The 14,969-nt window shown below is 52.0% G+C and overlaps 1 protein-coding gene across 2 annotated transcripts in view; it reads left to right on the forward strand.

The window, feature by feature from the left end:
* Syngr1 (synaptogyrin 1) overlaps positions 1 to 12,625 on the forward strand; it is a 26,484-nt gene extending 13,859 nt beyond the window's left edge. The window contains exons 2-4 of one of the 2 annotated variants that reach the window (XM_021216877.2): positions 3,919 to 4,156; positions 5,058 to 5,203; positions 9,051 to 12,625. In XM_021216877.2, the coding sequence (XP_021072536.1) occupies positions 3,919 to 4,156; positions 5,058 to 5,203; positions 9,051 to 9,272 (606 nt within the window). In that variant the 3' untranslated portion in view covers positions 9,273 to 12,625. Of the gene's footprint in view, positions 1 to 3,918; positions 4,157 to 5,057; positions 5,204 to 6,554; positions 7,323 to 9,050 lie in introns of those variants that run through there. The other variant, XM_021216878.2, reaches the window with a different exon arrangement.
* The last annotated feature ends 2,344 nt before the right edge of the window (positions 12,626 to 14,969 follow it).

Genomic DNA, 14,969 nt, shown 5'->3' on the forward strand with positions numbered 1-14,969 from the left:
ATCTCACCATGTAGGCCTGAGTATCTTGGAACCTGCTGTCTAGACTGGGCTGGCCTCACATTTACAAAAATCTCCTTCCCTGCCCCATCGGGTCATTCCCCTCATCCCCCTCATCCCCTGCCTTCTGCTGTGCTCTGCCACTGTTTTGCCTGTGGTGAAAAGCAGCCAGTAGAAGAAATCACATCAAGTATGTGGCATGGTGGCATAAGCCTTTAATCGGCACTCGAGGCAGAGGCAAGTGGGTCTCTAAGTTCAAGGCTAGTCTGGTCTACATAGTGAATGAGACCTGTCAGAAGGAAAGGAGAAACAAACAAACAAACAAACAAACCACATAATATCATAATATGTGACCTTGTGTCCAGATTAGATTTTAGTTTTAGCGTTGGGCACCAGAGATAAAACTCAGGATGTCATGTGTGCTCAGCATATCTTTGCCTCTGCACCCCCTTCCCTCCCCCATCCCTTGGGTCTGGTCTCATTGCTTATTTCAGTTCTCCCCTTAATGGCTGGGTCAGAATCTACCTTATAAAGGGCTGTGAACTTTGCTTAATCTTCCTTCAGTGTCCTGAACCTGTGGCCTCAAGCTCCCTCGCATTTTCCCTCAGGAAAAGCTTGCATAATTTCCCCGAGTGCACGCGCCTGTCTTCCGTCTATTGCTTTGCGTCCTGTAAGGTGCAGGCACTTAATAGCGTTCAGACATCACAGGCCCCGAGGTCTCGGGATGTCATGAGGCAGTCATGAGGCCATAGCTAAACTGGACCGCTGTCATATGACACATAAGAAGACAAGAAAGACAAAAAAAAAAAAAAAAAAAAGAAGACAAGAAAGCAGTGTGAATGGTTCTTGGATTCCCTCATTGTCTGTACCTCAGTTTCCTTAATCCTCCTGGGTGTCAGCTGTGGCAGAGAGTGTGCCAGGCTGATACTGAAGTGACAGTTCTTTATAGAAAGATGAAAGGGGGGGGGCGGGTAGGGCATCAGTTACGAGCACTAGATGTTCTTCCAGAGGGCAAATCTTCCACTCTCAGCACCTACATGGTGGCTCACAGGGAGATCTGACGCCCTCTTCTGGCCTCTGTGGGCACTGCACACTGTGGTGCACAGACAGATTATCACTGCACATAAAATACATTTTTTTTTGTTTGTTTTTTCAAGACAGGGTTTCTCTGTATAGCCTTGGCTGTCCTGGAACTCACTCTGTAGACCAGGCTGGCCTCGAACTCAGAAATCCTCCTGTCTCTGCCTCCCAAGTGCTGGGATTAAAGGTGTGAGTCACCACTGCCCGGCCATAAAATACAGTTTTAAATAAGTGGAAAGTTGTTGCTGAGGAGATGTCTCATTTGGTAAGTTTTTGCTCTGCAGGCATGAGGACCTGAGTTCAGTCCCCAGTGTTCACCTGAGTGTTGGGCACAGTGGCTTGAGTCTGTAGCAACAGTGAGGAGACAGGAGGCTCTCTGGGGCTCGCCAGCCAGCCAGTCTAACTGAGTCCCTGAGCCCCAGGGAGTTTAGTGAGAGACCCTCTAAGAGTAAGGCAGAGAGGACCAGAGGAAGACCTGACGTTGACTTCTGGCCTATACCTACATCCAGGTGTGAACACACACATACATGGGTGCACACACACACATGTACACGCACACATTTGTACACACACAGATGCAAAGCAACAGCAAGTGGGAACAGGCAAACAGCAATTCCCTCAGCTCCTGCGAGCCTTTTTCAGTCTTTCTGAGATCTGACCTTACCCCATCCAGGGAGGAAGCATGAAGGTGACAGGCAGGTGCCCTGGTTTGGACCCCATTTCTGTCACTTACCAGTTGTGCAGCTTCAGGCACATTCATTAACACCAGCTCCTCATCTACAGAATGCTGATAATAGCTAAACTATGGCCTTAAAACAGCTGTCACATGTCATCTCGGTTGTTGTGGGTCAGGAACCTCCATAGGTGGGCGCCATTGCCTCCAGGCCTCCCACAGGCTAAAGCCACAGAATCGGCCAGCGCTGTGGTCTCACGTGATGCCTCTACTCTGGATCCATCAGTTTACTAAAAGCGGTGCTGGTTGAGTTCCAGTCCACCCCATGCCACAGGCTGCTGGTGGCGGCCTTTGGTGCCCTTCAGGCTGCCAGCCAGGGACTTCTCTCTGCTCCTTGCTGTGTAGCTTTCTACGGTGCAGCTTGAAACACAGCAGTTGGCTTCCAGGAGAGCAGGCAGGGACAGGAGACCAGTGAGTGAACTGGGAGCCAGAAGCAATCAATCCCTTGCTGCTTTCAGAATGTCACGTTTATAGAGTGTACTTCTCCCAGTTATCCTTCATCTCCCTTCTCCCGACCACCTGCTCCGTTCCCAACAAGCTCTTACCTTCATGCCTTTGATTATTTATGTTTTATTTATGTGTATGTGCACATTGTGTTTATGCTATGTGAGTGCAGTGCCCGCAGAAGCCAGAAGAGGGCGTCAGGTCCCCGGGAGCTGGAATTACAGATGGAAATTGTACCCCGGTCCTCTGGAAGAGTAGCAAACTTTTTTTTTTTTTTTTTTAAATTAGATATTTTCTTTATTTACATTTCAAATGCTATCCTGAAAGTTCCCTATACCCTCCCCCCATACCCACCCACTCCCACTTCTTGACCCTGGCCTTCCCCTGTACTGGGGCATATAAAGTTTGCAAGACCAAGGGGCCTCTCTTCCCAATGATGGCCAACTAGGCCATCTTCTGCTACATATGCAGGAGTAGCAAGCTCTTAACCCCTGAGCTGTCTCTACAGCCCTGTGTCTTTGCATTTAAAGCTGCTTGTATGAGCAGAGTAGGGCAAGCACAGATCACCAGCCCTGCGCCATGAGGAAGATGGCCGCCCTTCCCCTAGCAACCACTGGCCACCTCCTCAGAAAAAGGGCGGGGCTCATGAGCCCAGACACTCTTTTTTTGGTTTATTTTTGTTTTGTTTTGTTTTGTTTTTATTATTATTATTATTTTTTTTTTCGAGACAGGATCTCTGTGTAGCCCTGGCTGGCCTCGAACTAAGAGCTCTGTCTGTCTCTGCCTCCCAGGTGCTCGGATTAAAGGTATGCGCCACCACTGCCCAGACATGTTTTTTTAACCTCATTGTCTTTTAGAAGCAGATCACTTGTTCCAGCCACTGTGGGGTGTGACCAGCAGGAGGCAGGGTCACCACAGCCTGAGCCAGCTGGTCATCCAGCTGAAGTGAACAGGGTACAATGTCCAGAATGGCCCATGGGATGCCACTTGGCGGGATTGTTACCCCTTCGAGTTCTTGATTTGACCTTGGGGTAGGACTGGGACTTGTGGGCTGAGATACCAGACCAGCCCAGCCTAGGCCATTCATGAGGAACACAATAGGGATCTGAGCAGATGTCAGGACCTGTGGAAGTTGACCTAGAGGACAGGGGATTGGACCTGAGTTCCACACCAGCTTTGGGACCTGTCTTAGGGTTTCTATTTCTGCATCATGACCAAGAAGCAAGTTGGGGAGGAAAGGGTTTATTCAGCTTACACTTCCACACTGCTATTCATCACCAAAGGAAGTCAGGACTGGAACTCAAGCAGATCAGGAAGCAGGAGCTGACGCAGAGGGCATGGAGGGATGTTTCTTACTGGCTTGCTTCCCCTGGCTTGCTCAGCTTGTTTTCTTATAGAACCCAAAACCACCAGCCGAGGGGATGGCACCACCCACAGTGGGCCCATCCACCCTCGGTGTCAGGTGGTAGGAGAGGCTGCCTGTGCAGTCAGATGCCCTTCAGTTCTTGCAGCAGTGTTAGGAAGTGGTTGATGTTGCCTGCGCTGTGTGACCTCAGACAAGTGGCCCTTCCTCTCTGGGCCTCCTGCTTCATACCTAACCTGCCTTGTGTTCACAGTGAGTCGGGGGGGGGGGGTGCCGCTCACACCTGTTCCTATCCTTGCAGGTCTTCTCCATCGTGGTCTTCGGCTCTATTGTGAACGAGGGCTACCTCAACAACCCAGAGGAGGAGGAGGAGTTCTGCATCTACAACCGAAACCCCAATGCCTGCAGCTACGGCGTGACTGTGGGCGTGTTGGCCTTCCTCACCTGCCTGCTCTACCTGGCGCTCGACGTGTACTTCCCACAGATCAGCAGTGTCAAGGACCGCAAGAAGGCCGTGCTTTCTGACATCGGTGTCTCGGGTGAGCCTACTTCGGGGGTGCCCCTTAACAGAGTATCCAGAGCCCTCTCCTCCACCCTCCCCTGAAGTGTAGGTGACTGACTAGGGGCCGTGGTTGGTGAGGTGAGGGGGTCTTCTGCACCCCTCCCTGGGAAGACTGGAGCTGCCCCCTTCCATTGGTCCTGGGAAGGACCGCCACCCTTTGATGGTCTCCCATCCTTGGGAGTCCCAGAATCAGCCTGGGCATCATTAGGACTGAGGGTCCCTGCTTCTGGGCCTGGGGTCCCTTTGACCTTCTAGAGAGAGCTAGGACTAAATGAACATCCCCAGAAGCTCCTTTTAGGGACAGGCTGGGACATGCCCACTCTATCCTGGACAGCTCTGGTAGACCATGGGCACCCACAGAAAGTCTTACCCTTCTACCTAGCCCACACATCTCAGCTTCAGAGGGGCTCCATTTAGGGCGGCTTCTGGAGGGTGCACACATGTGGGAAGTGGGAGGTCCAGGCCTCAGGTCGTGAAGTCACTATTGTCCTGTCCCAATTGTCCCCCCACCCCCACCCCCAGTTCTCTAGAGGTCTGAGCAGGGTCCCTGCCTCCTGCCCCATGCATAAGCCATTAGCCTTCCTGATCGAGCCAGGGAGGTGGCAGATGCCCCGCCCAATATGGCTGCCTCCTCCCTCTGTATCCTCCTCCCTTTACTCCAGGCCCTGTGAGTCGGCTCGACCTGCCCTCTCTATGGTCTCCCCCCCCCCCGACCCCAGCTCTGTGTCCTTCCCAATCTGTGCCTTTCCTCTGCTCCCTCCCTCTACTCCAACCCCTAGCTCATTATTTGGGGGTCAGGGAGCACGGGAACACGCTCTTGAACTGTCCCCCTGTTCCTTGTGTGTCGCTGACCTCCGGACTGGCCCTGGGCACCCCAGCCTTCTGGGCCTTCTTCTGGTTCGTGGGTTTCTGCTTCCTGGCCAACCAGTGGCAAGTCTCCAAGCCCAAGGACAACCCTCTGAACGAAGGGACCGACGCAGCCCGGGCTGCCATCGCCTTCTCCTTCTTCTCCATTTTCACATGGGTGAGTACGGCGCCCGTAGAGTCCCCACTTGTTCCAGTCAAACCCCAGGCTGTGTCCCGTTGAGTAGATGGTCTCCCCACTTCAGGAGAAAGCTTCCTATTGGCTCAGTCACCTCACAATGTACTTATTTATTTTTTGTCTTTTTTTTTTTAAAAAAGATTTATTCAGTTATTATATGTAAGTACACTGTAGCTGACTTCAGACACTCCAGAAGAGGGCATCAGATCTCATTACGGATGGTTATGAGCCACCATGTGGTTGCTGGGATTTGAACTCAGGACCTTCGGATGAGCAGTCAGTGCTCTTAACTGCTGAGCCCCCTATTTTTTTTGTCTTTTAAAGGAATTTTTTAGGTCTGGCATGGTGGCATTCACCTTTAATCTCAATACTGGGAGACAAAGGCTGGCTGATCTCTGAGTTTGAGACCGTCCTGGTCTATAGAATGAGTTCCAGGGCTACACAGGGAGACCCTGTCTTAAAAACCAAACCAAACCAACCAAACAAACAAAGAGAAAAAAAAAATGGAGAAATGTGTTATCTAGGGGTCCAGCATGCTGGAGCCTGTCCTTTTCAGGGCTAGCCCAAGGTCTCAAGGGCTCCATGTGCCACAGCAAGGCTAGCCCCTGTAGGTCATATCCATCGCCTCCGTTACTAGTCTCCCTCTAGTCGAGAGAGGTTGGGGTGTCAACATCCCCCCCTTCCCTCTTCTCCCTTCTGTTACTCTGTTGTAAGTTCTTCAAGGGACCCCTTGGGCTGCACATAGTCAGTCTTCCCTCTCCCCACTCTCCCTGGGTGACTTTAAAGATCTATTTATTTATTTTATGTATGTGAGTACACTGTCGCTGTCCTCAGACACGCCAGAAGAGGGCATCAGATCCCATTGTAGATGGTTTCGAGCCACCATGTGGTTGCTGGAAATTGATTGAACTCAGGACCTCTAGAGGAGAGTCTTAACCATTGAGCCATCTCTCCAGCCCAGACTTCTTTTTCTTTTTAAGGACCCCAGCAGCCATCTTCTGGGGCACTTTGTACCCTTCATATTGGGAACTAAGAGTTTTGTGATTCAGGTCCCAGAGGCCAGCCATGGTCACCGTAGAGCTCTTGATATCTTCAGGACTGGGCAGGGAGATCAAAGTGGCCTCAGGGGATCTCATTTGGGAAGAAGGTACCCTAAAAAGTAGGACTTGCCCTATTCCTGCCCCTGGCTGAGACGGTGCCACTGACAGGAACATAGCAATTAGATTGAGGGCAAACACCCAGTAGCTTGGTGCTGCTGCCCACGGCCGGCCCTTCCTGAGGCAGCTCTGCCCTTCTGCTTCCTTAGCGACCCCACCCCTGCTCTCTCTGGCAGAGTCTGACAGCAGCCCTGGCCGTACGCAGATTCAAGGACCTTACCTTCCAGGAGGAATACAACACACTGTTCCCTGCCTCAGCACAACCATAGTCCCTGAAGGACAGGGAGTCTACACCTCAGGAGGGCCCAGTGTCGGAGATGTTTGATCACTAGGACAGGATGAGGCTGGCTGGAGGAGTCAGCTCTGGCTCACCATTGGCTCACTCATGCAGCATCGCTTCCTTGGTTTATTCTTTGTGTTCGTTCCTTCAGTAAACGTTTATTGAGCAGCTATTTTGTGCCTGTGTGGATTAGACGGGGCCCTGGCCCCAGGAGCCTATTGGCTGGGGGAGGGAGCAACAGCCAACCTTCCACAAAGTGGGGTGGGCTGTTAAAAGGTCTGAAGTGCCTCCAGGAAGGGGCTGCGCTACAGACATGGTGTGAAGGACCAGCTTAGTGTCTCCCTGGGCTGGCTACTTACAGAGGGCCGGCCTGGAGTGTTGGAGGGTCTGTGGCCTGGCTCAGTTCTCCCATACCATGTGACTGAGAGCAAATTCTTGCACCACCCTGAATCTTAGTCAATTTTCCTAACCTGACTGATAATGGATCAGTGACTTCAGGCAGCTGAGCAGGCTGAGCAAGGTCCAGCACAGGGCTTGGCATAGAGATGCTCAATAAATGTCAGTTCTGTTGTTCATTCATTCATTCATTCATTCATTCATTCATTCCTTGAGTGAGGCGCATTTCCATAAGCCCTGCCTGGAGGATGGGTCTTAACAGTAAATACTTGTTCTGCCAGAATCTGGAAGCCAGTGGCAGCACCCACCTACGCTTGTGCTCCCTGCAGAGGTGGAGGGTGTAGTGGGAACACGTGGACCCCAGAACACTGCCTCTGCCTTGCTGTAGCTGAACGCAGAGTAAACCTGCCGACATTGGTGGCATGCATGTACAGACAGCCCGTTGCCTGGTGAGATGTCGCATCAAGTGCAGGTTCCAGAACACTGAACAGAGACCTTCAACATCCCTCTTACAGCTCTGCTGGGCCGGGTCCTCTTTTCCTGTATGTGGACTGGCTGACCACAGTAGGCATTGACACAGGGGCAGGAAGGAGAGTTGCAGTTGCCTGTAGATCAGTGGTTCTCAACCTTCCCGATGCCGCGACTTTTCATCACGCTGTGATGGCTCCCAACCGTCAAGTTATTTCATTGCTGCTTCATAATTGTCATTGCGCTACTGTGATGAGTCATATTGCAGATATCTGATATGTGAGCCCTCAGGTTGATAGGTCAAGGCCCACAGGTTGAGAGCCACTGCTCTAACTGGCGCTCTCTCTTCCTGAAAGGGCCTGTGGAAGTCCCTGTTCCACCTACCCTCCTACCTCTGTGTGCGTGGGCATCACGAAGTCTGGGAGTGAGGGAGGGCCTGGTCTCCATACCTCTCAAGCAGTCATTCTGTTTGCTTTCTGCCCTCTCATCCCAGCCCCAGAGAGCTCTCATCACTCCTTAGTCTGTCACAGGGCCCCATCTTTGGGGCTGACTCCCAGCCCTCTTTGCCGTGGGTCCCCCTCCTCTCTGCCTTCATCTTTCCGGCCATGACCTAGGACGGTAGGCTGGCAGGGGGTAGGGAAGGCCTTCTCTGAACTACAGAGCTGACCTGATAATGCTCTCTAGGCCCCCGAGGTCAGCTCCCTTGTCTCCTCTCTGGACGTGGCTGCAGTCAGACCTTTCCCAGACTATATGCTGAGAGAAACAGGACCCAGTATGTAGTGAACAGTCAAGGATCTGCTGTTTAGTTTTTTGTCCCAAGGGTTTCAGCTAGAATGAGCTTTCGTGACCAGTGATTTCCATTCCAAATAATAACAAATTCCAAGTCTGGAGAGATGGTGTAGGGCTTGCATAGTGGCTGTAGGTGTTCTCAGTGATCCTGGCTTCTTCCATCCCCATCTCTTACCCATCCTGCACCCTGCTGTGTGTATGCAACTAGAGCTCCAGCTAGCTAGCGCCTCTGCTTTCCAGTCATTAGATCAGGGGGTGGGACAAAGAACATGGCTGTATCTCATTGGCTGGGAGTTAGCCACGTGACTGTGCCTAGCTACAAAAGAAACAGAAAGATGGCTTTGAGAAGCTGTGTCGAGTTCTCTGTTCTAGTCAATCTTTTCTCCCGTTTCACAAAACATCTCCGAGGACACAGTTTGGGAGCAGGCTGTGTGTCTGTGGCCATTTTAACCCTTGTCCACAGTGGAGTGGTCTTGTCTTGGGACACATGGGGCAGGTAACTTCTGAGGCTCTTTATAGATGGCTGATATGGTCCCAGACCTCCGGAGGGGTGGTCGCGTGAACAGTCTTTCCCCTCGGTCAAGCTCGGTGCTTGGAACGTCTGTAACCCTCTGCATCCTGTCAACTAACCTCTACTAACCCAATACTCTTGTCTGTCTCTCCCTTAACCATCCCTCCCAACTCCCCCCCCCGCCTTCCCCTCCCCCCCCCCCCGCGTCCCTGCTTGCCCCCATCCCAGGCGGGCCAGGCTGTGCTAGCCTTCCAGCGGTACCAGATTGGCGCCGACTCGGCCCTCTTCTCCCAGGACTACATGGACCCCAGCCAGGACTCCAGCATGCCTTATGCACCCTACGTGGAGCCCAGCGCTGGGTCGGACCCTGCTGGCATGGGTGGCACCTACCAGCATCCAGCCAACGCCTTTGATGCTGAGCCCCAGGGCTACCAGTCGCAGGGCTACTGAGCCCCCCTGTTGGTGGTGACGGTGACCGCCTACCTTGCCCCTGCCCTTCCATCCTAGCTCCCCTCCCAAGCACCCTGCTCCCTCCCAGGTGACTCTGCCTAGCACATGCTCAGCCTCCAAGTGAATCCACTGAAGCCCAGTGCAGCCAGGGTGGGGAGTGGTGGGGTGTGTCTGCATATGTGTGCAAGTGTGTGCCCAGCAGGGGTGGGGAGTGGTGGGGTGTGTCTGCATATGTGTGCAAGTGTGTGCCCAGCAGGGGTCTACAGGTGGGGCCCGGGAGTTACAGTCATTCATTGTGTCCTTGAACATTCACTGAGCACCTACTGAATGCCAGGCTTTGCTTAGCTGGAGAGTAAGAGAGAGGGAGAGGGGGAAGGGGGGCTGAGGAGGCCCTGTTCCAGACACAGGAAAAGCGGGACAGAGAGATAATGGGAAGTTTGCCTGCAAGTGGCTCAGCCACATGGTGAGTGTGGTCAGTCACGGGACGTGGGCTGTCATCCCCAGAATCCTTGATATACATCAGTCCTCCTGGGATGGCCAGGGTTGTCTCCATTTTATGGTTGAGGAAACTGAGGTCTGCCGGTCAAGGCACTTTGTTCAAGGTCATTGAATCAGGCTGTTGATGAGACCACTTTAAGATGGGCCAGATAGAGCTGCTGCCAGCCTTCTCTACTTCCGGTTCCTGCACCTCCACCCTGCCACTCAGTGTTACTCGAGTTTGATGAGAGGGTTGCGGGGTGGGAGCAGGGCAGTGCTTTAAGACGTGAGTCCATCGAGACCCAGTGATCTGCTTCAAAGCGAGGGCCTCCCCTGCCTCAGCAGCTTTCTTTCCTCATGCAAGTCCCTTCCTCCATCTTGGTCTTCTCCTAGTGGGCTCCCTCAACCTACCCTTGTCCCTTTGTGTTGCTCCGTGCTCAACATGGCCTGCAGGGACCTCCTTTGGGGTATGCCAGCCACCCTTTGCAGTTTCCCTAAGGAGTGGTGGCCATCCCTGCCTCTTGGAGGGCTCACTGAGCCCTTTGCTCCTGGCTGGGTGGACAGGAGGACAGGAGGTAGTGTAGACTGACCCAAGGTCCTAGTGAATAAGTGGCAGAGATGACCTTGCTTCCTAAATGTATTGGCTTCACCCACCCAGCAAGTGACTCCGCCCCCTGCCCCCCCCCCATCACCTGGGACACTGTCCTCTGCTTGTTTGGGTCAGCAAAGGTTCTGGGCTGGAGCAGTGGGGGAAGCTTTCAACTACAGGGTCAGTTTGAGTGCCACAGCCACAGGTCACACGACCCCAAATGACGCAGGAGTGAGACGCTGCAGAGAGACTTCCAGCCCCAGGAAAGAGAATAGAGGGTTGCCACAAAGACAGAAGGGAAAGTGGGTGCGGGCTAAGGAGACAGCAAGGAGGCATTTTCATCATACCTGGTGCTTCCCTCCCTGTGACAGAGGGAAAGCAGAGGGAGGTTGTCTGTGCCATCCTCCTGTGTGTGCCCAGTACACACGAGCTGGTTCCTGGGAAGCAGGTCAGTGCCCTTTAACAATTGAGTGTCCCCACCACCTCACCCGGTGCCCTACAGGGTTCTGCCAGGCAGACTTGCTCTTCTGGTACCCGTGTTACTGTGATGTCACCAAGGGTGTCTGTGGTTCCTGTCCTGTAGGAGCCTGTGAAGCACATACAGGCACAGGGTCCATTATGGTGGGAAATGTGGCACAAGCACGGGCCTGAGAAAGAGTCAGGGAGGGGACAAGGGTGTCAGAGGCCTAGAAACAGCACCGCAGCTCCTCCTGAGCAGAAGGGGAAACCAGGAAGGGAAACAGACCCTTCCGAGTCCTTGGGAAGTTTCTAGAACCAGGAGCACAGAGAGTTAGTGTTGGAAATTGGATCCAGACTGGGGTCTCCAAGTTTGCTAGGGGTTCACAGTGTTGGGAGAGAGCCCCCAGGCGGCTGAGTGACAGCTGGCTGTTGCTGACTTCCGTTTTCCACACCTGGGAAGGGGCTCTGTGTACAGCCCTGTGCCCCCAACCAGGTGGCTCAAGTAGGGACGGCTTGGGGATGGTGGACAGTGACCAGAGGAGAGACTGGCTACGGGAGTGTTGCAGTGCCACTGGAATTCACGAAAAGTCCTGGAAGTCATGAAAAGTTTGCTACTCACAGCCCCGAGCCTTCCCTGCCTGTGGGTCAGACCCAAGGACTGCCCATCTGTTTCTCCCTGGACAGCAACAGGCTGCAGAGGATGTCAGGCAGAGGGCAGGGTGCTGGTTAAACTCTGCCCAGCCTTGGGCATCTCTCATAGACTCTTCCTAGTGCTCAAGCTGGAGACGTTTACGGGACCAGGGGGCAGGGCTTGAGCATCTCCCCTCATCCCATGCTGCCTTCACGATAGTGATATTAGACGGTGGGTGAGTAGTCCAAGCAGGATTTGAGTAAGATTCAGGCTTCTGACTCAGTCGTTTGGGAGGGGTCACGGCCCCTGCTTTCCTCCCACATTCTCCTTGGAGAGGGTCCCCCACAGCCATGCCCTATGGAACTGGGGTTCCCTTTTCCCTGTCAAGCACAAAAGAAGGTCTGGGGAACTTGGGTTCCACGCGAGTTTATAGCTGCAGGGATCCTTTGAGAGAATTCTGTTTCATCTACCACGGTCATGCACAGAGTGAGAGATTGGGAGCCCCATCTTCTGCCTTTTGAGATGACATGTCCTGCGCAGTCACAGGCCATCTTGCCCGCCTGGGCGGCACCCAGTCCACCTGGGACGTAGCAATCAAGGGGCTAATTTCCAGGGGACTGGCACCAGTCTCTGCTCCAGCTGTCCCTAATGATTCTTGATTTTCAAAGTCCTGGGGTTCCAGGCTTTTCCCATATAACCAAGAGCTCCCACTTGTCACCCCGGGACACCTCTAACCTCAGACCCATAAATCCTTTGATCCCTAAAGGTGATGAGCAGGAGTCCCCAGAGTCTATGGAGGATGAACTGGGCTAGCTGTCTCCCAGTGCTACCCCTGACCTGATAACTTCAACCCCCTGGTGCCCATAGCTCTTGTCTGGGTGCCCTGGTCCCTCCCGCAGCGTTACTGCCTGTGTATAGTATAAATATATATATTTTCTATATATAAGATGTATAATATAAGGCTCCACAATATATCTGTGAGTGTGTGTGTGCGTGCGTGTGTGCGGTGAAGGGCGGCCCCCAACTTGGGCCCTGCTCTAGACCCTCCCCCACCTGGTTAAGCCTCTCCAGTGGACCCAGTGGCCCCGAGGCATCCTCCTCTATGACATCCATCCATCTGTGGTAACCAAGTGAAGGTGGTGACTTCTGGTGACATAGTAATAAAGTGAAGAGTCAACTCATCAGCGGGCTGTGTCACTGTTTCTTTGATGTCCCGAGTCAAGTGTGGCTTCAGCTTGTTTGTCCCCTCTCTCTTGTTTGGTTAACTTGTTTTTTTGTTTTTTCTTTCCCAAGACAAAGTTGTATGTATCCAAGATTGTCCTCAAATTCGATATAGAGCTGTAGTGACCTTGGACTCTGTGTGTGTGTGTGTGTGTGTGTGTGTGTGTGTGTGTGTATGATGTACATGGAGGACAATTTTGTCTTGTCTGTTCTTTCCTTCTACCTTCTCTTGGGTTTAGAGGATTGAACCCAGATAGCCAAGTTTGTACAGCAAGCCCCTCTACCCACTGAGCCATCTCGCCAGCCCTCCCTCTGCCTTATTTTCTCGAGATGGAGTCTCTTGCTGACTCTGCAGCTCACCAGTTCAGCGAAGACTGGTCGATCAATACTGGAAGAGTTCCAAGGGTCCTCCTGTCTATACCTACCCAGTACCAAGCTCTATTTTGCATTCATGCCGTGAATCCAAACTCCGGTCCTCATATTTAAGTAATAAGTGCTTTGCCAGCTAACCTTTCTGATACAACCTCCACGTCCTAAGTGCTAGGATCACAAGCATATGCCTGCACGCCTGGCTTATACTCCACAGGAGAGAGAACCCAGGGCCCTGGGCAAGCCAGGCAAGCACTGTACTGACTGGGCTATGTCCCTATATCCCCAGCCCAAACAGATTTTTTTTCTAAACATTTGCATATTTACCAGGGAGGAGGTGCCATAGAGCCCATGTGGAGGTCAGAGGACAACTTTTGGGAGCTGGTTCTTTCCTTCCACTGTGTGGATCATAAAGATCAAACTCAGTTATCAGTAGCTGGTCTGATATTCGATACATAGACTAGGCTGGCTTTGAACTCCAGGAGGTCTGTCTGCCTCTACCTCCTGACTGCTGGAATTAAAGGAGTGTCTGGCTCTTTGTAAATATTTTAATAATTCGTTTATGCAATTACGAATACCTATTCGTTTTTATGTGTATGAGTGTTTTGTCTGTCTGTCTGTGCGTCACATATGTGCAATCCCTGCGAAGATTAGAAGAGGGCATTTGTTCCCTTGGAACTGAGGTAAGCCATGGCTGTTAAGCACTATGTGGGTATTGAGAACTGAACCTGGGTCCTCTGCAAGAGTAGTAAGTATTCTTAACTGCTGAGCCATCTCTTCAGCCCCTAATTTGTTTATGCAATACGATTTCCTCAATTACAAAGAGAAGTTTATTGTAAAATTCCTTTGTTCCTTGAGAGCACATACAATTATCTTCTTCTATAGAGCGTTGGGAACTTTTAGTTTGATTTCTGGGTCTGATGTTTGTTTTTTATTGTTAATAAATTCTTTTAAGAAGTCTTTCCTAAGCCAGGCGGTGGTGGCGCACGCCTTTGATCCCAGCACTTGGGAGGCAGAGGCAGTTGGATTTCTGAGTTCAAGGCCAGCCTGGTTTATAAAGTGAGTTCCAGGACAGCCAGGACTACACAGAGAAACCCTGTCTCAAAAAGAAGAAGAAGAAGAAGAAGAANAGAAGAAGAAGAAGAAGAAGAAGAAGAAGAAGAAGAAGAAGAAGAAGAAGAAGAAGAAGAAGAAGAAGAAGAAGAAGAAGAAGAAGAAGAAGAAGTCGTCTTTCCTGGGGCTGGAGAGATGGCTCAGTGGTTAAGAGCACTGACTGCTCTTCCAGATGGACCCAAGTTCAATTCCCAGCAACCACATGGTAGTTCATAATAGTCTATAACTCCTGTCCCAGGAGATTTTACCCCCTCTTCTGTCCTCTATGTGCACCAAGCTGTGTAACAGATAAACATGGAAGCAAAACACCCTTACATATAACAAAGAAAAACAATCTTTCTCTTTGGGTCTGTGAATCGGACTTGGTGCTTCAACATAACCTTCAGGGTGTATCTAACTCGTATTTTACAATTTGCTATCAGAAGTCCCTGCCTGAGGGCTGGCTGTGCTGCCCATTCCTAGACACTAGAGCTGCACACCTCACAGGGTCAGGCTCTTCCACGTGAAGTCCCTTCTCTTGCTGTAGGCTTAGTGGGTTTCAGCCACCGCTGTTCCTTTACTCCTGTCCATCTGGGCACAGATCCTGGCTCCCCATTCCCTTGCAGGGCCACAGTGTCACAGACTGCCCAACCATATGTGTGCATTCCGGGTAGGCAGGCCAACTCCAAGGCACCTGTGCCTCTCACCAGCCCCCATGCTGGCTGGTCTGAGCCTGCTGAGTGCCATCTGCCATATCTCCTCTGCTCCTGGGCTTGCTGCTTGATGCCCTGGGTTTACTCACAACATACAAGTGAAAGGGCTCAGCTGGTAAAGCGCTGGTGCGAGCTTGCAGATTTGA

Source organism: Mus pahari, chromosome 17, assembly GCF_900095145.1.
Source record: "Mus pahari chromosome 17, PAHARI_EIJ_v1.1, whole genome shotgun sequence".
Taxonomy (NCBI): Eukaryota; Metazoa; Chordata; class Mammalia; order Rodentia; family Muridae; genus Mus; species Mus pahari.